The sequence below is a fragment of the Ambystoma mexicanum genome, chromosome 4q (genome assembly GCF_040938575.1).
Source record: "Ambystoma mexicanum isolate Mex_15411 chromosome 4q, UKY_AmexF1_1, whole genome shotgun sequence".
Lineage (NCBI taxonomy): Eukaryota > Metazoa > Chordata > Amphibia > Caudata > Ambystomatidae > Ambystoma > Ambystoma mexicanum.
In genome coordinates this window covers 635,095,151-635,120,140 of record NC_090928.1, presented here as the reverse complement: position 1 = coordinate 635,120,140, position 24,990 = coordinate 635,095,151, and the positions used below count along the sequence as shown (strand labels likewise).

The window sequence follows — 24,990 nt, the reverse complement described above, 5'->3', positions numbered from 1 at the left end:
TGGCTGCCTGCTATCCCAGTTGATTTTTGCCTTCTGTATGGAGCAGTTTGCTAGTCAAATTAGAACTAATGGGGCGATAGGTGTCCAGTTTGGAGGTGGATTATAAGGTGTCTCTCTACGCAGATGTTCTGCTCACCCTGAGCAATACCTGCCCCTCCCTGGAGGCGGTACTACATGAGTTGGATGACTTTGGCCGGGCATCAGGTTTCCAAGTAAACTATAATAAGTAGCATGGGCTGGATGTATCGCTGAAGCTCCAGTAGAGGGCTATCGGGACCTTGCCCCAATACAGTGGTACCGGGGGTCTATCCCCTACTTGGGAGTTAGCTTTCCGAGGAAGGTCACAGTGCTTTTTTGGGCTAATTTCCCATTTCTGCTTCAGGAGCTGGCCGAGGACTTGGGCAGGTGGGGGTGCCAGAAGGTACCCAGGTTTGGTCGCATTGCTGCAGTCAAAATGAATCCGATTCCATGCCTGCTTTACCTATGTTCGGCGCTGCCGGTGACGATCCCTGATCCGGATCTCTGTGCTCTCCAGAGGAAGATCTTTAAATTCATATGGGCGAATAAGTGTGCTAGAATATCCAGGAAAGTGGTGTTGAGGCCAATGCGGGCGGGGGGGGCCCCCCCGCCCCTCAGGGTCCCTGATGTCCTCTGCTACAACTTAGCGGCGCAGATCTCTCATGCTCTTACCTGGAATGCGCCCGATTTGCTAACAAAGTGGAGACTGATTGAACTGGCCCAATCGGTGGTAAACTTGAGTCAACTGCCGTATATGATATGGCATTCATAAGGCGCCTATACACATGTGTTTCAAGGCGTGACGAGGCAAGGGAGGGGGGAACAGAGGGAAGACGGAGACAACGATCTTACTAGGCCCAGTGTCATTCAGATAGCGCAAGTGCATGGGAAGGGGGGTACGGGGAAAAAGTGCAGAGGGGAAGGGGGAGGAACAGAGCAGTACATGGGATAAATAGAATAAATAACCAATAAGTATTAGTACGGCCAACTGGTGGCGAGGGTAAGTGCAGACATCAGGTGTCCAGTGCTGGTAGAGGACTGTATGTATACAGAAAACAGTTTGCAAGTGCGGGGGTTCCCCGGGAGGCAGTGCAGGTGAGCAACTGGTGGGGGCGGGGACCTGGATCCGAGATCAGAGGGTGGCCAGGTAACCAGTGCAGTTCCAGCAATGAATTCAGCAGGGGGGAGAAGGAGAGAAAGCAGAAGCAAAGAGGAAGGTTCTGAAATGCTCCCTGAACCGGCGATGGTTCTCTTCAAGCTTCAGGGAGGCTGCTCCAGAGGGAGGCCCCAGCAGAGCAAAGAGATCTACCACCAACTTGTTGCTTGGAAAAGTGACTAACCCTGAGGGAGTTGGAGGCGGATGAGCGAAGAGCTCGAGAAGGAAGATATTTAGGAAGACAGAGTTGAAGGTATCGAGGCCCCAGACCCCAGAAGACCTTGTGGACAATGCAGAGGGTTTTTAACTTAATCCTTGCAGCCACTGGGAGCCAGTACAGAGATTTCAGTCCTGGAGAGATACGAGCCCTGGGCTTGAGGCCAAGGACAAGTCTTGCAGTCCTGTTCTGGATGAGTTGCAGAGGGTGGAGAGTAGAAGCAGGCAGATTTAGAAAGAGGCTATTGCAATAGTCCAGCCTAGAGAGAACCAGAGCTCTGGAGACAGTGAGCTTCTGGGGGAAGGAGAGGAAAGGAAGAATACCTCTGAGAAGGTGCAGCTGGTAGTGTGACTGCTTAGAGACATCAGAAATGTGAGGATAGAAGGAGAGTGTGGAGTCGAAGATGATAGGAGCTCCCTGGGGCAGGAGAGGGAATCCTCTCTGCTAACAACAGCCAAATGTATACGTTATTACAATGGGAGGGCCCTTCGCAGGTGGGGAGTGTCAATGGGGTTAGGACCCCTTGCGCTGATATGCAACAATCCGTGTTTTCAGCCTGTTTGCAACCATGCAGCCTTTGGGAGGTGGATAGCAGGTGGACTGGTGGACCTACAACAGTTCTATGAACGTAGTCCAATGGCCTTTGAGGAATGTAAACGCACCTTTTGACTTGCAGGAAACTGAACGGTTCCATTATGCACACTTGCAGCATTGGGCTTCTCAACCACTCACGAGGGTGGGGGCTACTAGACCGCTGTCTGCTCTCGAGTTAACATTGCAAGAGTTGTTGCCAAGGGGGCAGATCTTGAGGCTATATAGGCTTCTGGACACAGGGGACCCTGTTGTGCGCTTACCATATATGTCTTAGTAGGAAACTGATTTGGGTGGACCCATCAAGGATGAGGAATGGCAGAGGATATTGGGTAGGATGCTCAAATCTTCTAGGTGTGTCACGGATAGGGAATGTTATGTGTTACAGGTGGTACCACACCCCGGCAAGGTTGCATCACATGGTCAAGGATTATTTTGCTAATTGCTGGCGGGCTGTGGTGCAGTGGGCTCTCTTTTTCACATGGTGCAGTCCTGTCCCAGGGTGTGGTCTCTTTTGGACGGAGGTGCTCTTGAAGATAAAGGATGTTGCAGTATTGTCTCTCCCCATGGACCCACGGGTGGTGATTCTGGGGATCACAGTGGCTGGTCTGTCCCCCCCCCCAAACCCCTTCACTGGCCTAATGGCCACCCTAATTAGGCATTTCCTTCTGGCCGCAAAATTGACTATTGCCCGGACCTGGAAGTCTGCTGATGGCCCGGTGGCTCAGATGTGGTGGGTGAAGATGTGGGACATTGTCGCTGATAAAATGATGGCATTATGTGAAGGACGTTACGCTAAGTATGTCTCGGTCTAGACCCTGTTCATTGACTTTACAAAGAATGATCCTGCGATTGCTGCCAAGCCCCCCTTGTTGCAGCACTTTTCCTCCCTATGACTCTCTCCTGCCCCCAGACTGTTAGTTTGTCTGAAACTATATATGGCTGGGGTGACCCGAACTGGGTTTTATTGTGCGATGTATCTCACTTACTTTATATGGTCACTTGATGTCTGAATTGTCTAATCTGAATCTGTCCTTATGCTTGTTTCTGTACCCAAAACATGTTTAAAAAAAAAATGACCTTGCAGTAATCTAATCTCTCCAATGATGGCTCTCGCGAAGGTAAGGCAATTGGCTGGGACAGTTCCCAGTGAGGGGGAGCAGAATGTGCATATCATTGGCATAGTTAGTGTAGGGGATGTCGATGGAGTACAGGAGGTCAAAAAGGGTTTTGTAAATACATTTTAAAGTGTCTGGAAGGCCGAGAAGCCTTGGGGAACACCACATGAGATAGGGGAGGGTGGGGCACAGGCAATTTCTGAGAAGACTTGTATTGTTTTATCAGCCAGGAATGTGGCTTCCCAGGACGTGACTTAGTTTGAGAAATAGGCTGCTGAGGTGAGATGCTGGCAGAGTATGTTGTGGGCCACTGGGTGATAGGCGGCGGATAGATTTAACAAGAGCGGGAGGGCTGGAGTGCCTTCATCTCTAAAGGAATCTAGTTGTTTTTTAAGGTCCAGCAGAGCTGATTCCGTTCTATGACCTGGTCTAAAGCCTGATTGGTGCAGGCCTAGGGGTTTGTTGGATTAGAGATTGTGCTGGATTGGTAGGTATGCAGTTCTGTCAAACATTTTAAGGAGAAATGGGACTGTCGTTATGGGTCGATAGTTGCTGGGCGTAGCTGGGGTCTAACCAGGGTTTTTTCAGGAGGGGGAGGACCCAATCTTCCTTCAGTGAGATAGAACCGTACACAAGGAGAAGGAGGCATTGATGAAGCTTGTGATGAAAGGGATAAGCGCTTCCACACATTCTTTTATGGCAGGGGCAGGTGTCCCCTTTACATCTGGAGGGTTTAAGATTTTTTAGGATGTAGCCCTCTTCTGTTTTCTGAGACCTAGTGGAAGCAGAAGTGGGTAGGTTGTGACAGTGTAGGAGTAAGGGTTTTAATAGTGGATTGCTTAGCAGCAATTATTTCCAGAAGGGAGGCAACTTTCTTTAGTACGGCTTCTTGAATATTCGCACACCAGGTTTCATCTTTGATGAAGCCTGCAGGGGGCTGATGATGGGGCTTCCAGTTCCTTAAGGATGGTGAAAAGCTCCTTTGTGTTAGAATTTGCTTCAGCAATTCTGGCATTGGAGGAGGCAGCTTTGGCGATGGATAGTTGTAAGCCCTGGCTGTAGACTGTAGACCTTGTGGGTATCTGTTTGATATTTTTTCCAGGATGCTTCTGCCTGGCGCTTCAAGGAGATCCTTAACAAACCAGGAGTTGGCGTGGCAAAGCACATTTGCCCTATGTAAGGCCAGTGGGGCAACGGATACCACAGCTGTCTGCAATGTCCTAAGATGGAGTTCAGCTAGAGCCACCAGGTTATCAACCCAAGGGGCGAGGTGGTCAGGGTGTAGGTTGGATAGAAGTGGTGTGATCGAGTCTTTGTTTATTTTGCGTGAAGTTCTTGCCCATTTGGGTGTGACGGGGGGGAGGGCAGACCTGTCTGCTGTTGCGGGGAAGCGGGAGGTCTAAATTGACGATGATGTGATCGGACCACGGACATGGGGAGCCATCTGTGATGTTGACTTCACAGTTAATGTCTCCCTACCAATCCAAGGTACGGCCCTTGACGTGGGTAGGGGGGGGGTTCATGGTCGCCAGAGAGGTGGCATTGTTGCCTCCTGGGTTGTTCAGGCCCAACTTCACATCTCCTAGAAGGTTCACTTTGGGCGTTAGTTTAGGGTTGGCATTGAGGAGATGAATGCGGTCATCTTCAAAGGTGCCGGGGGATCCAGGTGGCCTATATACAAGATTTAGTAGTCTGGAACTAGTGTGGGAGGTGGTGAGTTTTAAGGAGAGTAGGTCACAGTTGTCATTATGATTGGAAGGGCATTCTATAATATTCAGGGTTTCTCTGTATATTAATGCCACCCTGACTCCCCTAGTGTCCATCCTGCTGTTAGGATGGTGAGCCCACAGGGAATGGCAATGGAAAGCTCAGGGCCTGAGGCTGGATGTAGCCAGTGATGGCTAGGAGGTCTAGGTTGTGAACTGCAATGAGATTGTGGATGTACATGGTATGGGGCTCCTTTTAGATTGCAGTACTGAGAGTTGCTTATTTTCGAGGTAGGTAGGTCTGATTATGGCTGTAGTGTGGGGGGGGGGGGGGAGTGTCTTGTTGGCGAGCTTGGATGGTCCGAGTAGAGGCAGTTTGGTGGGCTGAGTATGGGCGGCACAGTGTTTCACTGTAATCTGGGATGTGGTACGATTTGCCAACCTCGGGTTTCTGGTTGAGGTGGATTGGGCATAGGTTATGGGAGCCTCTCATTTCTGGTGGAGAGCAGTGGGGGGGATTTATGGCCTTTGGTAGGGAGAGTACCCTACATGAGGTAGAGGCCCTCTGACAAGGTGGGTCGTGCTGCAGTTTGCTTGGTTGTGTTAGCAGCGATGAGCTGGTCAAAGTAGGCAGCCGCGCAGGCTCTGTCAGCTGTGTCAATATTGAGCTCAGTTGGAAAGATACATTTTTGTGCGTAGGCGGGGCTCGTTAGAGGTCTGGTAGGGGAGTGTGGGGGTGCAGAGCTGTTCGAATATGTCTCGACGTTAGGCGGCCTGACTGGGGAAGGTGGGGGGGGTGACCTATGAGGGACCGTGAGACAAAGCTACACAAGGCAAGATGGTGGTTTAGTAGCATGATTGGGACATAACATAGTAGCGGGATTGCTTGCAGGGCGGAAAGCATGCTTACCTTGAGGTGTTGTAGGCTCACAATATTCCCATCATTAAAGTCTGGATTTGGTGTGCCATGCGGCTTTGCGCAGCAGAGGCGTGCAGTGCTAGTCTTGGTAGCCTGGGGCAGGATTCCCATTGTGTGTTGTGCTGGGCGGGAGGGGTTTTGTGCGGGCCGTGGACCCTAGTGGGCCAAACCCAGATATCTTGTACAATGTAGGTTACCTCCATCATGAAACCTTTTTGCATAGTTAGTTGTTTACAGTAACACTCTTTTTTGTAAACCCTCTAGACCTCCTGGGCATTTAATCCTTCCTTACAAGAAATAGTTTTGAAATGCTGCTCCTGGTGTATCACTCGCTATGGGTACCCCTACCTGGTTTGAAGCCAAAATATGGGAATATGGCAAATAAGCTTGGAAAAGGGCACCACATCTACTAGACTGCCAGAAGCAGATATTGCACATAAAAAGCTAGAAACAAGGTCAACAGGTCACTCAATCTGGACCACGACTTAACTGAAGGCTACACCCTTTCACATCATCTTTAACCCCAATATCCAAACCCTTACTGACTTCTTTTAATGGCTTCTCAGAGCGGAGGCTTTTCATGCAAGCCGGGCTCGGCTTTCTGCAAAAAGATCCAACATGAAGCACTGCAAATATTTATGAAAGGAAATCCAGCTTGTGCAAAGCACTCATTTTGGAAAAATGTCTGCCTTTGTTACAAGGATAATTGGAGCTATCTAAAACCCCAGCACTCCTGTCGGATGAAGATTCGGCAATGACAGTAACACTTTGCAGCTGGCCTGGAAAGAGGAAGGGAAATAGTTAATTGGAAAACTGCTTGGATTTTCTTCAACCAACTACAGACCCCAAGGAAGTTGACTGTTCCAGTAACATACACGCCCTTGTTCCAAGTGGTACAGATCTATTTTGCTGTAATAGTCTCTAAGAATTGATCTCGATTCATCTTCTATGTATATACATTTGGCTCATAAAGCAAGAACCGATATGGGAAGCAACGGGGCACTGTACACAGGGGACGCACTGAGGGCGTTACAAGTAAGGGTGCAGGAGTAGCCGAGGAGCTAGGATGATAGGTGGAGCAAGGGAGAGGGGAAGAATTAGGGTTAAATGGGAGCAATCAGTGATTGGCGAGATGCTCTTTGATCCTTCTTCAGAGCCTTCCTGCTGCACGTCATCCACTTTTTTTCCTTCCTCACATCTTTCTTTCTGCCATATATTGGTATCCCCTTTTTTTTCTTTCGGAATTCCATTTTGCTTCTTTTTGATTCCCTCTTTTTGTGTGAGCTATCTTTATAATAAACATGCTTTCACACCTTTAAGTTAATGATGATTAGAACTGGGGATCTTGCTGTCTTGCAACCAAGGATGATTGTGGCACACCAGGTAGATTCACTGTCAATACAGGTTCGGTTCTACATTGAAAGGTTCGAAACATCCCTAGTGTTGCTTATGTTGCTATGCAGAGGGGACATGGCCTAGCAGCCCATGCTGGCTTGTTCTCTGTGGAGTCAGGATCAAAACAAATGTTCATATGGTAGATCTTTTGCAACATTATATGGCGAAATAAAAATAATGAAATGCTAGCCAGAGAAATTGGTGGTGGTTAAAACATTGGCCATATTAATTGTATTAATCTGTTTTGGTTTGCCAAGATCGCAAGATATCTGTTGGGCCCTTTCTTGCACCTGCTGTGCCCTTAACTTAGGCGGGGGTGCTGTTACCGGCATGGTCGGACTGAGAACGAGGTCTATATCGCCATTAGTACCAGCGTAGTTTCTATGCTGGTGCGAAAGGTGTTTAAATTTTTTAAAAAAAGGAAACCTTACTTCTAGCTTGTGGTGTGGCACAGTTTTCCTGTAGTCCGTTTTCCATCTTGATGACAGTGACGTCATCAACAGGGAAACAGAGTTCAGAAGGACCGTGCTGCACTGTAAGCTAAAGGTAAGTTTTCCTTTTTTTACAATGTAAACACCCTTAGCACTCGTGTAATTTCTACCCGGGTGCTAAGGGGAGAAGGACAGGGGGAACTGGCTAGCAGCACTCAGACTGCATGAAACGCTGGCTTGTGCCAGAGACTGGCCAATCAGGAAAGTTCTGAACATAGGCTGTAGAGCCTCCTTCCATGGTTCTAATGAAAGTGGGTGCTAATGAAAGTTAAGAAATGTGATCGCATCACCCCCTTCCTTGCTCTCCCTCCATTGGCTCCCTATGAGGAACTTCAAGAGTATGTGTTTGGTGTTCAAATGTCTTACACCCTGATTCTAATCCACTCCCACCCAAAATTAGACTGTAAGCAAATTCCAGGTCCTTAAAATTCTATTTGGGTAGGAAACTGATTATTCCTAGGTACCGGAAAGAAAGACAAGGTGGCTATATTTTTGTGGTTCAAGCATCCAGACTCTGGAAAACCCTCCTATTCTCGCTCTGCAGAGTGTCAAACCTCCGGACCTTTCAGAAAAATGTTAAAATCTTTCTTTTTTATAAATCTTAATTATTGGACTCATACTTCACTTTGTAAGATACTCAGTGCCTCATTCTTGTCTCTTTAGTGCCTAAACACCCTTGGGTACTTATGGTGCTTCATAAAACTACATTACCTCCACGTCCACTCTTCCTCGTCCCAGTACTTACTTCATGAGGCACCTGCCTCCGACACAGGACCTTCTTTTATTTCTTTAAATCTCTATAACTCCTCCCCCACATCCATGTCACTCAGTTTTTAATTTTTCCTGCCTCTGGCAGGTTGGACTTTTTCTTCCCGGTGCGGGGCACCAGGGAGCACAGATTGCTGGCCCCTTGGGGGGGGGGGGGCTGTGTGGCGGGGTCCTCGGCTCCCTCAGGTGCGGCGCAGCTCCTGGGCCCCCTGCGGGGCTTGGGGTCACAGTTGAGCTGGATTGCCTCGCTCGGTTCTTTGCTGGGCTCCGGACCGCAGAGTAAGCATTGTGTCCCAGGTCCTGCACGGCCCCGGGAAGGTAAGGAGAGGGGAGGACTGGGCTTGATGTTTTTCCCCTCTCCTCCTGTTTTGGGTATGGGCTAGGGGAGTGCGGGGGCTCTGTTCTGTCGCAGGCATGTCACATACCACCCGCTCCTCAGAGACACACGGCCCAGGATGCACCGGATGTTAGCTGCATTATCTGGGGGAAGGTAAGGAGAGGGGAGGACTGTGCTTGATGTTTTCCCCTCTCTTGCTGGTATGGCCATCTTGACTCCTTCGAAAGGCCGTTACCTCGTGCTCTGTGTACACATCTTTATTGGAAATGATGGCAAGCACTTGGCAGTATGGGCTAGCCTTCCCTTTTTGTTGTGAGGCCTCTCTGCTTCTTGTCGTGGGGTGTCTGTGACAGAGTATTTGAAAGTGTGGGGGCTCTACTGTCACAGGCATGTCACATACCACCCGCTCCTCAGACACACACAGCCCAGGATGCACCGGATGTTGGCTGCATTCCTTGCGTGCTGCCTGTGAATATGGCGCAGATTTGGACACGTCCGCAAGCGGCCGGAAGGGTACCGGCCTGGCATAGTCTACACTTCGGGTTCGAGTATCAGCGGTGCTGACTCGGTCCTTCAACCTTCCTAGACCGACGCATTGGAACGATCTAGAGCATGGGGCTACCAGCTACTGGATACAGGGCTCAAGCCACCTCTCAGTCATGTGGCGTGTTAGTGGTGTGTTTGGGTCTGTGCTAGCTATGGACGCAGACTCCTTGTCCTGTCCTCTTCCTCTAAACTGCGCGAGGGAAAGTCGAAGGAGTTGATTTGCTTTTCCCTTGTCCGGCATGGGATTATGGAAAATGCATCATGGAAGTAACGGCCATGCAGGGGGTTCCCAGTGTCTCTTCTTTTAGGGCCTAGGTCCTCCGGTGCCGACGTGTTGCTTTCACGCCTCCTCTCAGACTTGTGGGAAGTGATAGGGCACATGGTGGCACATGTCTGTGCTTAGAGGGGTTTTCGGAGCCCCTGGTGCCGGTGGAGGGGGATGTCACTTCAGTGGGTTTTCCAGTATAGGCATACCTCAGGTAGGGTGTTGCCTTTGATGTCGGCTATCCGGGATGGATTGCTTTTCCCCGCTTTGTGACAGTACTCTGCCCTTTTGACGCCAGCCTGGTGGCTCCTCTGTCAGCTGAGGGGGCCATAGTCTGCTGGACTTCTGGGCTGTCCAGTATCTTCCTTTTGATAGGTCAGATCTTTTTGTGGGCTGACAAGCATGCTGTTATATTGTGGCGCAGGCCTGTTTCAACGTCCTGTGATTTCCCTCTGGTGCAAGTGCAGTGACTGGCGGTTTTCCCTGGCTCCTCGTCTCTATCTTCTCGGAGGTGTATGGGACCGGTGGGGTTCGGCTTCCTGGGTAATGGGCTCCTTCTGGAGGGGGTATCAGTTGCCGTTCCTGTCTCCTCCTGTCCAGGTTTGCATGGTTAGGACTTTGGTACCCAGCTCACGGTCCAAGTAGTTGGCCATGGGATCCATTCTCTCCGAACGATTGTTGTGGGTTACCGTCTTGCCCGTTCCTCTCCCTGTTCAGGGTCAAGTTTTCTACTTGCGGGTGTTCCTGGTCCCTATGCCTTCTAGGATGTGTCACCTGCTTATGGGTCTCAAGACCCTGCACTGCTTGTCCGGACGTCTGGGGAGAGCGTACTCTGGATGTTGTGCAGGGGGGGCGCTTGCTGGCTGTTCTGGGCTGGGTTCTCAGAAGGCAGTATGTCTCGGCTCGCCTGTTGCTGAAGTTACGGGGCACGTGGCGTCTTGCATGTTTTCCAGTTCCTTGAGCCCGTCTTCGGTTACGTCTCCTGGTGTCTTATACTCTCTCCCACTGGCTCCCGACATCTCAGCTTTCGTAGTTTTGTTTTCAGTGTCCCCAGCGCTGCGAGTGTCCCTGCTATGGTGGCGGGGGGGTTTCAGGTCTACAGGCTGAGGTGTGCATGGTCCTTCCTCCTGTGGCCTCTCTTACTACCAACACCAGCAGAAAGGGTCTACATTGGGGGTCCTCTCAGCTCAAGGGTTGTGAGATCTGGGGAGAGCCGGCGATCATCCAATTGGCAAGAGTTGTGCCATTGTCCAAGCTCTGGTGTACTTCGAGGAGTTGCTGGACGGTCGGCGGTTTTTGGTCCGATCGGACAATACGACGGCCTTGGCATATGTCAACTGCAAAAGGGGTTCCGGCCACTCCTTGAATGCTCTGGCAGCGCTGATAGGCACCTGGGAGGACTCTCATCTGGTGTCTCTGGTGGCCTCACGTATCAGAAGGGTGGACAATGTTCAAGCGGATCTTCTCAGACGCCGGTTTTCACTCCTCTGCGGAACTGGTCCTGTTGGCCCAGGTCTTTGCAGTCACCTGTGTCAGATTAGGGTCCCTGGTTCTAGACCTGTTTGCATCCCCGGCCTCAGCAGAGGTTCCCCTCTTCTGCTCTAGGTTTCAGGCTGAGGGGATTGGGGGATGGACGCCCTCTCTGTACAGTGGCCTTGGGGTTTTCCTTTATGCCTTTCCGCCTATTCCCCTTCTGCCCCGGGTGGTTTGGCGCATCAGAGTGTCCAGGGTGACTGTGTTGTTGTTAGCTCCGTTCTGGTCCTGCCGGAGTTGGCTCCCCTGTCTGTTGGAGCTTCGGTCCTAGGAACCTTGGCTGGTTCCGAGGTGGCCGTGTCCCCTTCAAGGGGATCTGCGGTTGGAATTCCACCAGATGCAATGGGCGGTGTGGCTATTGCTCAGTCTAGGTTGATATCTCAGGGGTTCTCAGATCCTGTAGTTGGGTCCAAATGGATGCTCTTAGACCCTCCACTCTGAAGGTGTTAGGCAGACACTGGGGCTATTTCCGAGACTGGTATGGGCGGTCTGGGATCCCTCCCCTGCGTTCTGGCCTCTGCTATCCTTCAGTTCCTCCAGGAGGGGTTTTGACAGGGGCCTGGCAGTTTTTCCAGGCTTCGCTCTCAGTAGGCCTCCATGAAATTACTTTTGGGGGACTCTGACGGTCACTTGGTTGGGGAGGTGTTGGTGGGGAAATTGATCCAGGGTTTTTCTTCTTCCCGTCCTTGTGCTGATAAAGGGCTTTCCTCTTGGGATCTCCCTCTTGTATTACGGTTCCTTCACGGGCCTCCTTTTGAGCCCATTTCCGAGATTGATATCAAACATCTTACACTGAAATCTGCTTTTCTTATTGCCCTCACTTCTGCCCGTAGGCTTGGGGAGATTGGGGCTCTTATGTCACGCTCCTTTCCTGAGGGTGCTGCCAGACTCGGTGGTGCCGGGGTGTGGTCCGATGTTTCTCCCTTCAGTTGTCTCTCGGTTTTCACACCTCTCAGGGTCTGGTTCTCCCTGACTTCTTTCATGATCCAAGAATGCCTGAGGAGGTGGCTCGGCTTAACATTGATGTCCGACGGGACGCGTTGGAGTATTTGGCTTGGTTTGATTTTTCCACCAATCTGATAGTCTTCTGATTGCTTGTGGTCCGGCTGGGCATAACGCATCTGTGGTTTCCATTTTCCGGTGGTTCCGGGTTGTGATCTCTAGGGCCTATGTGGCTTCTGGCCTGCCTGTGCCTGCGCACAATCAGGGGCGGTCTGCCAGGGGTTTGGCGGCTTCCTGGGCCGATGCAAGGAGGGTTTTTCTCTGCAAGAGATTTGTATGGCTGCCGCCTTGGCTGGTCTAGGCATTTTCATCAACCGCTATGGGTTGAGTTTCTCCCACTCGGGGGTTGGTTCCTTCGTTTTGTCTGTGGGGATGTGATTTAAGAGTTAAGTGTTTTGCTGCACTGTTTTTGGCTCTGTCTCTCATTGGGACCTTTTCCCCGTTGCTGCTTTGGTATACCTCATGAAGTAAGTAATGGGACGAGGAAGAGTGGACGTGGAGGTAATGCTCTGATTACTTACCGGTAATCTTCATTACTCCTAGCCCTACTCTTCCTCGTCACAGTACTGATGACCCTCCCTCCTGGGAAGGTCCCATGCTCCGGCTTGGTAATATGAAACTGAGTGACATGGATGTGGGGGAGGAGTTATAGAGATTTAAAGAAATAGAAGAAGGTCCTGTGTCGGAGGCAGGTGCCTCATGAAGTACTGTGACGAGGAAGAGTAGGACTAGGAGTAATGAAGATTACCGGTAAGTAATCATAGCATTAACAGAACCTTGCGGAAAGATTAGTCCAAGCCTGTAGGTGGGTTCTATTGGTGGTTGGGGGAAGGGGTGCATACTAGCTCTCAAAATTCTTGTCTCTACAGAGTTTTTATTTTCCATAAACCACAGGGTGTAATCCAGGAACTCTGAATCATTTCAGTAGTTCAGAAGGCCGAAATGGGAATTCAAAGCATTATTCCTTGCATTAAAGAGGAAGACCATGTTGTGGTCTGCACACCACTTTGAAGAAATCAGTCCACTGTTTTTAAAAAAAAGTTTTTAATTTTTTTTTTTTAAGGATTACCTGCATTAAATGTCTGCTCTGTGGATGCGAGTTTGACGTTGTGCCCAAGGAAAACACAGATGCATATTTTCTCATCCCTATCTATCAACCACACAAATATATTTTCCTTTAGTTATTTGCAGGCCAAGTTCCAATTGTGTCCTTCGTCGCCCCCTTCGCTCTGCTGAAGCCTTCTTGGTAGAGGTCCCCCACTTTAGGTTGTCCCGGGTCGGTGGTGGTGCCTTTTCGGTGGCAGGGGCTATCTTGTGGAACTCCTAACCGAGGCAAATATCAGTACAAGGACAACCTAGCTAGAACTGAAAATAAGAGTTAGAATCATAAGACTATTTTCAGGAGGAAAATAGACAGTAAGGCCCTCAGGAAGTCTAGCAAATACCAGGAAACATTAACAGGAAATGTGTACTACGAGCTACAGGAGCTCATGAGAAACCTTATGAGAGTTTGGACCAATGTAACTCATTGAATGATGAACTGGTCAAAGAAGGCAGCCGGAACGTGCCAGAGAGAATATAAACTGGCAATCTTTAGTTATTACTTTTAGCGATAGGGCAAGTTAGAAGTAAGGTTTTTAACTGTGGACATTTCATTTTGGACTCTTGACAGACAAGCACCCTTATTTAGTTCCGTTAGTTAGGGACGATTCCTGATAGTAGTAGGGCAAGATGGGCATTTTCTCTTATTGTTTGAATACAAGCTTAAAAAACATCTATGATGTGTCCAGATTCTGCTTCTGGTACACTTTCCCATTAGGAGGCCCATCCCAATTCACGATTTCAGTATGAAATTAGTCATGGTGTGAGAGTCCTTAGCCTTCACCGAATAAAACATTGACGGCTACAGCCTGCATTGTTTTTGTTCACTTAAAGGAAACGCCCCTCTTCTCTCATGAACCTTAACATGAAAGAAACTTGGTTTGGTTAATTTCCAACCAAGGGTTTGTTTCCTTTCTAGATCTTTCTTTGAGTACTGAAATGACCCTCCACGTTCAAAAATAAAAATGCCCTCACATTATGAGCAGATTACCATGCATAGCAGTCTCTCGGAACACCTGTAAAATATAGTCATCCTTCATAAACACTGGCTTTAAAGACATGCCCTGTTTCTGTAGACAGCAATACTATGCATTTTAATACAGTCCAGCCCCTACATTGTAGTCTTACTCTTACAGAGCAATGTAATAACATTAATATGCAAAGTAGCCAGATGGTCGAGGGAGGTCACTGGGCAGCCCGTTTTGTTCCTTGAAGCTGGGTGGGGTGTCCAGCCTCTGAGTGTGCCAAGATAATGAGGGAGCAGAAAGACATCTGAACCCAGAGATTTTTATTTGGGTTTCTTTGATGCATAATATGTCCAGGTAAGGGCTAGAATGCACAGTCTTTGACAGAAACCACCCCCACCCCTTGCTCAGGGGGTACTGAGGACTCCCTTGTTGATACTACAGTGGAGGGGGGGGGGGTTCCTCTCATATGCTGACAACAGGCAGTGTGCCTTCGGTTTCTTCTGTGCAGCTACTCGGTAGACACAGGCTGCTGATAGTTCTGTCAGACCCTCCCGTGTGAGTCTGGCTCAATGCAGAGCCAGAGGACCTTGACAGGAAGAGAAGAAAGAGACAAACAACTTCAGGAAGGTAAGTGACAGGCCCACAGACCTTCAGTATTATCCCTTTCCTGGTCTTGGTGTAAACAGTAAAATGTATGTGCTGCTATATTCTTCCCTGTTCAATCTCTGTGGGTGAGGTAGCCTGGCCTTAGCAAGTCACGCATGATGGATGGTGTTACCTCATAGGGACTTCCCCACTTTATTGTAGGTCTTAAGGATTTATTCAAATCTTCCACAGAAATCATCCCTATTTGTTTGGTGATGTTGGACTGGACTCTGCTGCTATTGATATGGTCAACCATAACATCTTGCTCTCCTGCCTTATGCAACGTTGGTGTGCCGGACATGGGCAAGGGCTGCTTTTGCTCCTTTTTAAACATCTTACATCTTTGTGGCGTGCTGCAGGGGGGTTCCCTTTGCCACCACTTTCATTTAACATTTATATTCAACCTCTCCTGGCAATCTTTGTTAAATGGTGCTTACTATATCATTCCCATGTTCAAATGTCTTATTTTGTATCCATGGAAGAGTTCTGCCCCCAGCCCCCAATTTTGGAAGAACGGTGGAAAGATTGAATCCGTTCATCAACAGTAGAAAATGAACTTCATAGGCAGCAATCTACTAGACCTGATCCATTTTGCTCTTTATGGGACGATTTTACGCTCTCTGCTTCCCCTTAGACTTAATGCTGCCTTAGTATATGGTGTATGTAGTGTACAGCTTTATATGCACATGTAATTGCGATTATATAATGGAAAGGCATTTAATATCATTTGACATGGTTGTTTCAATATAATAGCGCTGCTTATCGGCAGAAGGTGCGCGAGTATGAGTTTGTCTTTTTACTTGTTTTTGTTCAACTTGTAATACTTAATAAATAGCTATGAAAAAGTGTTTGTTGTGCCGTCCAATTTAAGATATTTCCATAAGAAGCAGTTTACAACTGAACTGGATTGTTAAATTGGGCCTAAAATAGGATTTGGTCAAGTGTGGTTCATGGGAATTGATCCGGTTCCCAGAGAAGGCCTGGTATTGTATTGTAAAGGTCTGCCAGGAATTGTATCTGGTATGGGCAACTGCAGTAGGGTTTAGAATCTGAAGTGTGACAATCCATCTTCAGGATTAGTCTCAATGTGGTATTGGTCCTCCTTGCAAATCTTCCTTTCTGAATTGCCGGAAGAGTGCATGACTTGTTCATTGTCCTGCTCTGGCATTGTTGGTGATTATTGCCTGGGGAATTCCAGGAAGTGGCAGATATTTTAAGTCTACCGATTTACCAGGATTACTCAAGCAAACGCTCAAGCCCTCCATGCACCAAACACTACTCCATCTCTATCTTCTAATACTCCAAAACTGCCTTGAAATCACAGTGTCTGTTAGATCAACACATCCATAGCCTTCTGCGTCACCTCTCACTAGAAGATCGTCCATATACAATAGACTAATACAGGCATTTAGCATTGCCCCCCAGTTTGACTGCAAACACCTTTCTCTCCTCTTACTTCATTCACCCTTGTGGAAGCTATGCATCCCAGCAGAGGCATATGTTGGGAGACAAGGCTTCAGCTCTTTGAAACTTATGTAAGTGGTGATTTGGTCCGGTAAAAGAGCAGAGTAAGGTAGCATGTGTGTTAAAATGCCCTCCCCATATAAAAATGCAGTTACTCGTTGCACCTTTTGTGCTGCCTTCTCTCCCTCCCCTTCCCGAATAGTGGTTGTTTTCAGTTGAACCACTCAATCCTTGGTCGTACTCTGGAGCTTCAAGATGCTGTAGACCAGTGGTATTCAAAATGTGTTATGCTGAGCCCTCCTTGAGTACAAATATTGTTGCTGGGCCCTCTCGATACTACGTACATTTGCATAAATAAATCAGACTTATGGCGATGAGTCTCCTATATAAATGGCTTGTAGCGTTCTAGCTGTTGCTAGTGCGGTCCCCTCTATTGTGTCTGCCCAATAACGTAACCTAACATATTTGAAAAATCATGGTGTCTGCTCTCTGCGCCAGCCTGAAAGTCTTTGCATGGTTCAGTTGCGGTGAGGACTCACTTGATAGTGTCAGCACAATTTCAAACATATACAAGCTGATGGGAATCGTACAAAAATGTGGACCTGATAATTGCGACGGCAGAAAATGCATTTTTGGCTGTCGCAATTATGTGTGGTCTCAGTGATCACATAGATCCAAGCTGATGTGGTGGGAAGAAATGTATTAGTTATTCAAAATATTAATCTTTCTCAGGCTGTGATGCTCAAATTATTTCATGTCTAAATGATATCATCATTTGGTTCCCATTCATGAATGTGCTGTCATGCCCAAGTTCTTTTCTTGAAGAGAGTCCTTATTTGGTAATCTTCCAAGTTATACTGGTAAATAAAGTCTTTATTTGATAATTCTTTTGATAAGTTGTAGTCTTAAGAAGATAATTAGTTCCCGATTCAAATTCCTCAATAGTTCCTGATTCAGATTCCTCTACATGTGTTTTACCATTTGTTGCTTGGCTCATCAGGAGGGATTATGTGTATTGTAGATTACTGCAGATGAAGGTTGTATACCAAACGCTGCATTTTATCCATTCAGGCTGTATACCAAATGGCATTTTTTTTTTAACATTGCTAGGTGTAAAAATGCTAATAAAAAGCTATCTCTCTCTCCCCCCCCTTTTTTTTGTCTGACGGTAGTCCGTAATCGGCAAATGCCTCCATGAGGGGATCTGTTCCTCCGTCCGGGGTCAGTGCTATATAGCGGTCTTCTGCACGGTCCTCAGGGTATCTCCCCTGCTCTAGCCCTGTCAGCAGCTATCCTACTAAGCCCAGAATGCGCAAGCTCCGTGGGCACTAGGCTCCTCTTGTGGGAAGTCCAGTAACCTTGAGCAGTCTGTGCAAAATGTTTTGTGTTCCCCCCCACCCCCCGCTGGAGGGAGTATGTGAGCGACTCCAAGGCTGTACATTTCCAGATTTTCGCCACCCGTTCATGTTCCAATGGGGGGGGGGGGGTCCTTGGACTTCCATTTTTACACCAGAACTATTGCGCCCTCCATCATCATGATAACATATACTTTGTGGTCTGGTTTCGAGGGTAGTTCTTCCAGCGTCCCATGCAGGCCCAACAGCGCCCAGCCTCTATTACCCCCGCCCTTCACCCCCAAAACTTGCGCTATCGCCTCTTGTATGCTCTCCAAGTATCCATCTATTTTGGGGCAGTCCCTCTATATATGGCTCCACTTTCCCTCCCCTCCACAGTCCCTCCAACCGTATTTCGATTTCCCCCGGGTACATTTTGTGGAGTCTTGTAGGTGTTAAGTGCCACTGAAAGAGCACTTTTACCCAAATATCCCGTATTTGGAGAGATCTTGTAAGTTTGAGAATGTTTGGCCATAGTTTTGACCACTCAGTCTCCTCTATTGTGTGCCCCGTGGATGACTCCTGTCTTTTCATGTAGGGCCTTTGGGGGTGGGTCTTCACCTGATTTTAGTTGCGTGTATATGGACACTACCACCCGCCTGTCCCTGGGGTCCGTTTTCAGATACTTTTCGAAGGGAGTTAGCTGGCAAATGTCTGCTTGTTTCATTGTGGGATGGAGTAGCCAGTGCCTCAGTTGTGCGTAGCGATAACACCCTCTTCCCCCCCTGGAAAGTGAACTCTCTCGTTACTTTTTCTGTCCTTTAGCTTTGTTCATTTTCATGGAAATGTAGTGCACACTGTGTGTGTATGCATGCATGCATGCATGCATGCATTTAACTGATTTTCCCTCAGAAACAAAGTATTAGCACTCTGGATGTTTGCCAATGGTACTTGCTAACAGTGTTAAGCCCAATGTTAGGCAGACCTGGCCGGTAACAATCCTGATCCCTCACTGTGCTTGGGTTTACCTTTCTTGAGTTGGTGGGCTGGATTCTGTAATTTCTAATGCAAGTCAATGTGAATATGAGAGTAAAACCATACAATCAAAAAGGTCAATTACTTAAGATGTGTAATGCTGTCCCTGCCTTTCTTTTCCTAGGGAACCGTGATCATCATTGCAAATCATGGCGACAGGATTGATATTCCCCCAGGAGCAGTCCTAGAAAATAAAATTGTATCTGGCAATCTTCGGATCTTGGATCACTGAAGAGTGTTTCTGCTATACAGTCTCTTGCTACAGAGAACCAGATTAGGTGTAACACGCACACACAGGAGCTTTACCATCTCTCACATCACTGTACCTTGCAGTATTGGCTTAAAGTATGTTTAATTAAATGGCATGGTTGTGTGTGCAAATAAGGGGCTGTCAGCAATAGGCTCAGTGTCTCAGATCTTACTGCCAATGAAAATGTAACTTTATAGGTTAAAGAAACAAGTGCAATAACTGCTCAGGCAAACTAATAGAGGACTTGATGAACTAACGCAATGCAAACTGTTCGCTATACAGTTTTTAGAGCTATCTAGAACAAAGTAAAGTGTACAAACCTGTTTTATGGATGTAGCTGTCTGCCATGTTTCAGCCCTTTATAGTATTTCTGTAATCTTTATTTGAAGTCTGTCTACTCTGCCTCTTGCAGCAGAGGAATGTATTCCGATGTTCCCCTACATTACACATATACTACTGGCTGTATATGAAGAAGTGCTCATTCATTTAATGTGGGCTCAGTAATTGCTATGTGTTTCGAAGCACAGCCAGACTCAACTGCAGCACTCACTTCACAGTATACCGTGGAGGCAACATTTATTTATAATTCCTCTTTGTACGCCAGCAATTTTACTTCAGCAACATATTTGGGTTTTACATTTCTGTATATGGAATTTGTTTGCAGCCTTATACAATTCTCCCCACACATTTTAAATCTTAAGACTGCAACCTTTTTGGCCCTAATAATCGCAGCCAATGGCACCAAGTGTACATGAGAACGATACAAAACCAATGTTTAAATTATTATTTTGTGACTATGTGATGTTCTAATAAAGCTGTGCAATGTTTTATTCCAATTAGAAGGCATCCATTGTTGTGACAATCATCCTCCCGAAATTTGAAATGCTAATACTCAGGGCAACGTGCATTGTAATAATATACTGCCCTATTAAAGTAAGGTTGAATTCATAACAAATACTTTGTATTTATGTATCTTTATTTTTAGATGTTAAGATATTTTAAACCAAAGACATACTATTGTTTAAGAATTGTTTGGCATGTCTTTGCAAGAACCATAGCAGCAGAAAATGTCACATACAGTTCAATTATCAGTACAACCATAGGCACTCGAGACTACTTTGGGGGTGATATTAAGAACGCTGTTAATATTAAGCAATATAAATGCAGGCACTTTATTAGTATTTTCTGAGTGCTGCTGACCACCAGTTTGTACACAGTTTCCAGAAGTACAAAAGTAATCAATAAATTAACATCACCTTCATACACCCTTAAATATACTATAGAAATGCAATTTTAAAATTGTACATGAGCTTAACATAAAAAATATTTTTACCCCCTCACCACTGTGTTTAAAAACAACCCTTCAAAAACACTTAAGATCAAGTAAAAGACACACATTTTAATTGAAAATACCCACAAAAGTCTGCAGATACTGCAAATAAGTATTTTTGCTCCACCACATGAGCAAAATCATCCCCTTAAGAAAAATGGCTAGAAAAATACTAGCCATTCCTGCACTGTTCCCCTAAACAATACAAATCAATCGGTATTGTGTGGCCAAAAGAAAATCTGGCATTTTCAGGACATCCTAAGGCAGCTGTATGATTCCATAGAAGGCCTCCAGTCCTGCATTAAATGATCTAAACTAAGTGCGCCGTTTCCGACCTAGGATTTGAGCAGGATAATGGGCCTGCCCATTTTCAATCCTCACCTTTAGTGATTACTAGGTAATGGGCTTTCATATAAAGATCTGTAAAAAATATTTCTTTAGAGCAGGTAGCTAATAGAAAAAACATCTTTCCGACAGATAATACATTTTTGATATATTGTAAATTATACCATCATTAAATAATGCAGGTCACCATTGAAACGTACTCATTTACAAGAAATGCAACCCCATTTTCTTCCATTCATATGTAAAGGTACAGTGTGTATATCCGAGTCGCAGCTGTGCTACAGTGATGTGGTGATCTGTATTTGGTCCACAGAAACCCACGTCTAAGTCAATCCTTCGTTCCTCTTGAAGGACACCACATTTCCCCCGACAGCCCGGCTGGGATTCCGTTTCCAAACATTCATGCCTCGCAGACACGGTCTTGTACTTTGGGGGTTCAAATAAGTTTGATTGTCCTTAATGCAGCTACATTCATGTGTTCCAGGAGATGATCACCTCTTCTGCTCCCATATCTCAGTCATGTTAAGGTCCAGGTTATTGAGGCCTTTCAAACCTTGAACATTTCCAGTATAAAATGCTACATCTGCTGCCACCAACCTGCTCGAGAAAGAATGCAATTATTAAAACTACAAGTGTAATTCCATTTGATAAATTGCACCCATTACCCGAACTGGACAAAATAACATCAAGCACACTTTTGAAAACGATTGAATTTTCAACCAAATTAGAAATCAATAATAGGACACAGTGCGACACTCAACAACAACAAAATAACAACACTAAAGTAAATCCTGAATAACATACAGAGGCAGTTAATGACAAATCAGAAGTCCAGTACTGCCAGTGCATGACAAGAATCAAGATCAAGCTTTCAGGTTCAAAAAGGCCAAGACTATTTGACTATTTGGGAAAGATATGAAAAGGGTTGGGGGGGGGGGGAGTTTGCTGACAGGGCAATGATTTTCAATCACGGAGCATCTACTATAAGCTGTTGCTATTAACTGCTTTGCACATCAGGCAGACACATTTAAAGGTAATGCACGAGTTAAGTAACGGTCTGCCCAACGATAACTGGAGATGTTATTAGTTTAACATGGGTACTTTGTGACTAAATGTGTAAATCATGATCTTTACTGGTCATAAGTTCATGCTGTGTTAAGACAAATGAATATGTATGATAAGTGCACACTGTTAAAACAGTACATTGAATTGTATGTTGATATATAATTGTAAGAAATATTCTCCATGTAGTGTGTTCAACACTTCGAAATTGTGTTGTTTAGTTTTACTCCTTTATGGTGGTTGCTGGCGATTGCCAGAGGGGGAAGGACGTTGGGGTTTGAGGGTGAAAAGTGTGGTGTGCAAGTCAAGCGGTTCCAATCCCATCCTGTTCAGCGCTTACGCTTTAAGGTTACAGCAAGTTACCTGTGCAGTTTTTGCTCACCTCCCATATCTTTATACCGTGCCTAAACGTATGCACTTTTCATGCCAAGGACACATTTTGCAGAACCAGTTTGTGACCATATATTGCTTTTCAAAAAGTTACCTTAGCATGAAAAGTACCAAAGGCTAGGAACGGTTTGAATTCTCACTCCCTGTCCTGGTGTTTTCTGTAAAATGTGTTTCCCAGATTGCCCACAGTAATGTTAATAAGAGGGGTGTTCTGCACTGGTTAGACGTCATTCATTTGCAGAGGAATATACTGTGGTTTGCCTCGTCACCTGCGGGGAAGGCACTTGATATACAGGACACGGTGCCACGTCTCTAGTTAAACACTCATTTCTCTGGGATGACCTCATTTACTCGGGTCTAGAGTGACTTTCGTTGCATCAGTAGCCCATTTCCTGCTTGCTGACCAGGTAGCGCCATCTACTCCCTATCCTAGCACAGCAGTAACAGGCTACAGGTGCATGATCAAATATCATAGCCTCCATTACCTGTCTGGCTGCTGCATAAATACCCACTAAGAGAGTAAACCCAATCTGGAAATCAGGTTAAGAAGCTTCCTAGGGTTATTTCCAAGGTTGCTCTCATAAGCACAGCCTACTCACGTGTCTGGACTGGAATGCCTTGTTCATTGTGCAGACTCGACTTTACACCCATAGACAAAACTTCCCTTCTATTCTCAGTCTGCGAGAATAGTTGCTCCTTTCGACTTCTAGTTTAAATACCGACACTCCCCAGTTATTTTAGGTCAAGACTTGGAGGCTTCAATTTTGCATTAGAGTTTACTCTAGCAAAACATGAAATTAGAAAAAATAATGCCACCAAAGAGATTCATGTGAACGTAGGTGGTCATAAACCATGAAGAAGTCTATAATAGTCGCTTTATGGCCATTTCCACTTCTTTGATACTGCTGGCACAGAGTTACGTGCTCCTAGTGTTCTATTTGTTTACGCATGGTATTTATTGAACTAACATTGTAAGGGGCTTACTTGGAGCACCTAAGTTCTTGAGAGGGCTTCCTTGTGGGAATTGCACCTGGGTAATGCTGTGGTTGTGCATCTTTGTTGCAACTTGCATGTCCCTTCTCTGTGTGGCGCCCATCAGCAAAAACTGTGAGCCATGCAGAGAAGTGACATGCAAGGTGCAACAATGGAGAACTGGAGGGTTTTCCTTGCGTGGTTGCCGGCGCCTTGACAGCGTAAATATTCTGACGGGCCTCTACCTCCCTTCCCAGCATGCACATACATGCGCATTGTGTGATGCAGGCACCTTCCTCCCTCTCAAGTTTTAGTTATGCATGCTGATCAGATGATCCTTTGTTTTGGGAAGAACACAGTCAGACCGATCTCTTGATTCAGATTAAAGGGAGAGACCGCCTTAGAGAAGACGTTTGGGTGAGTGCGCAAGATGACCTTGTCGTTGTGAAATGTGATGAAGGGGTTGCAAGAAAACAACGCCTGCAGGTCACTGACCCTGCGTTCAGAGGTGAGAGCTACCAGCAGCCGGATTACCACAGAGGCCATTGGCTCAAAGTTCGCACTGCAAAGCTGCAAGAACCACATTGAGGTCCCAGACTGGATGCAGTCTATGCACCAGAGGAAAAAGCCTCGGCAACCCCTTGAGGTGGTACTTAACCACCGGGGTTGGCTGCCGAAAACACATGTTAACAGGAATTCTTGTAAGCCCTGATGGCCGCCAAATAAGTGCAGCGAGTTTCCACCTGAACCCCCAAATGAGCCAGGTGTGCTGAAAAAGCCAGTACATCAACCAGAGGACAGGTGAAAGGATCCAGGCCCTTGTCATGAACCCAATGGTAGAACCTAGTCCATTTACTCTTATACTGGGACAGAGTAGGGGGCCTCCTAGCCTGTTGAATGATGTCCCAGTTGTTATCCGAAAATTGAGCATGCTGAGGCCTTAGCTGGTCAGGAACCAGGCCGCCCAGCACCAGCCTGGCCAGGTCCAGATCTTCCACTGTCCCATCTTGCTGTGTCAGGAAGCCCCTTTTAGGGATCGGAAGGTGGACGGGACCCGGGGAGCACAACTGCAGCAAATCCAAAAACCAGGCTCTCGAAGGCAGGGGGGGGGGGTGGGACAGACAATCTGGATGAGGCAGCAGTGCCAAGAAGTAGTGAGTGTGCAACCCCAAGCAGCTTAGCTGGTCCGCTTCTGCATTGCTGTCCCCCGGGAGGTGGACTGCTAAAATCCAAACTGCCTCAGTCAGTGCCCATTCCCAGATCGATACCGCCTCCATGCAGAGGAACAGGGGTATTGGGATCCTGTCCGACTGAGACCCTGTCTCTTGATCCCAATTGACCACCAGGTGGAGTTGGAAGCACCTCATCATGAGGCAAGTGTGCTGTACAGTGAGCACACAGGAGGCCATCAGCCTCAAAGTGCTAGAACCACCATGCCGAGTTGGCAAGAAAGTGCCCTACCGCCTTGCGAAGGGAGAGAAGCCTCACGCATGGGGAAAACCCGCTGATTGGCTGTATTCCAATACACCCCTAGGACGACCAGATCTGGGAGGGGCACAACTGTGACTTCCTCTGGTTGAGGGAGGACCCCAGCTGATGAAGAATATCTGTCAATCTCTGGCTTGAGAGTATCACCCCCTCAAGTGACACTGCCCACACCAGCCAGTCGTCAGGTGACGGCCCTCCAATCAGAGGAGACCCGCCACTGCAGTCCTCAACTTTGTGAAGACACGAGGGGCCGAGTTCAGACCAAAAGGCAACACCTTGTACTGTAAGTGGAACAGCATAATCGTCAACCGCAGAAACCTCTGATGCAGCTGGTAGATGGAGGCATGCAGGTATGCATCCTTGAGGACTAGGGAACACATCCAGTCACCTGCACACACAGACTCTGCTATGTGCACGGGAGTAATCATTTTGAAGCGTTCTAGCGGTAAAGACAGATTGAGAAATGACAGGTTTAAGACAACCATCGGGCCAGCCTGGTTGTTCTTAGGTACTGCAACCATCCTTGAGTAGAAACTGGAGCCCC

At 47.1% G+C, this 24,990-nt stretch overlaps 2 protein-coding genes across 5 annotated transcripts in view; one reads left to right on the top strand and one right to left on the bottom strand.

Annotated features, from left to right (window-relative positions):
• LOC138467888 (UTP--glucose-1-phosphate uridylyltransferase) overlaps window positions 1-19,814 on the top strand; it is a 764,123-nt gene extending 744,309 nt beyond the window's left edge. For all 3 annotated transcript variants that reach the window (XM_069608190.1, XM_069608189.1, XM_069608188.1), the window contains one exon: window positions 18,734-19,814. In XM_069608190.1, the coding sequence (XP_069464291.1) occupies window positions 18,734-18,841 (108 nt within the window). In that variant the 3' untranslated portion in view covers window positions 18,842-19,814. The remainder of the gene's footprint in view (window positions 1-18,733) is intronic.
• A 3-nt stretch (window positions 19,815-19,817) lies between these two features.
• Window positions 19,818-24,990, bottom strand: part of VPS54 (VPS54 subunit of GARP complex) — a 2,536,401-nt gene continuing 2,531,228 nt past the window's right edge. Inside the window, exon 24 of one of the 2 annotated variants that reach the window (XM_069608186.1) lies at window positions 19,818-21,131. In XM_069608186.1, coding sequence (XP_069464287.1) covers window positions 21,026-21,131 — 106 coding nt within the window. In that variant the 3' untranslated portion in view covers window positions 19,818-21,025. The remainder of the gene's footprint in view (window positions 21,132-24,990) is intronic. The other variant, XM_069608187.1, reaches the window with a different exon arrangement.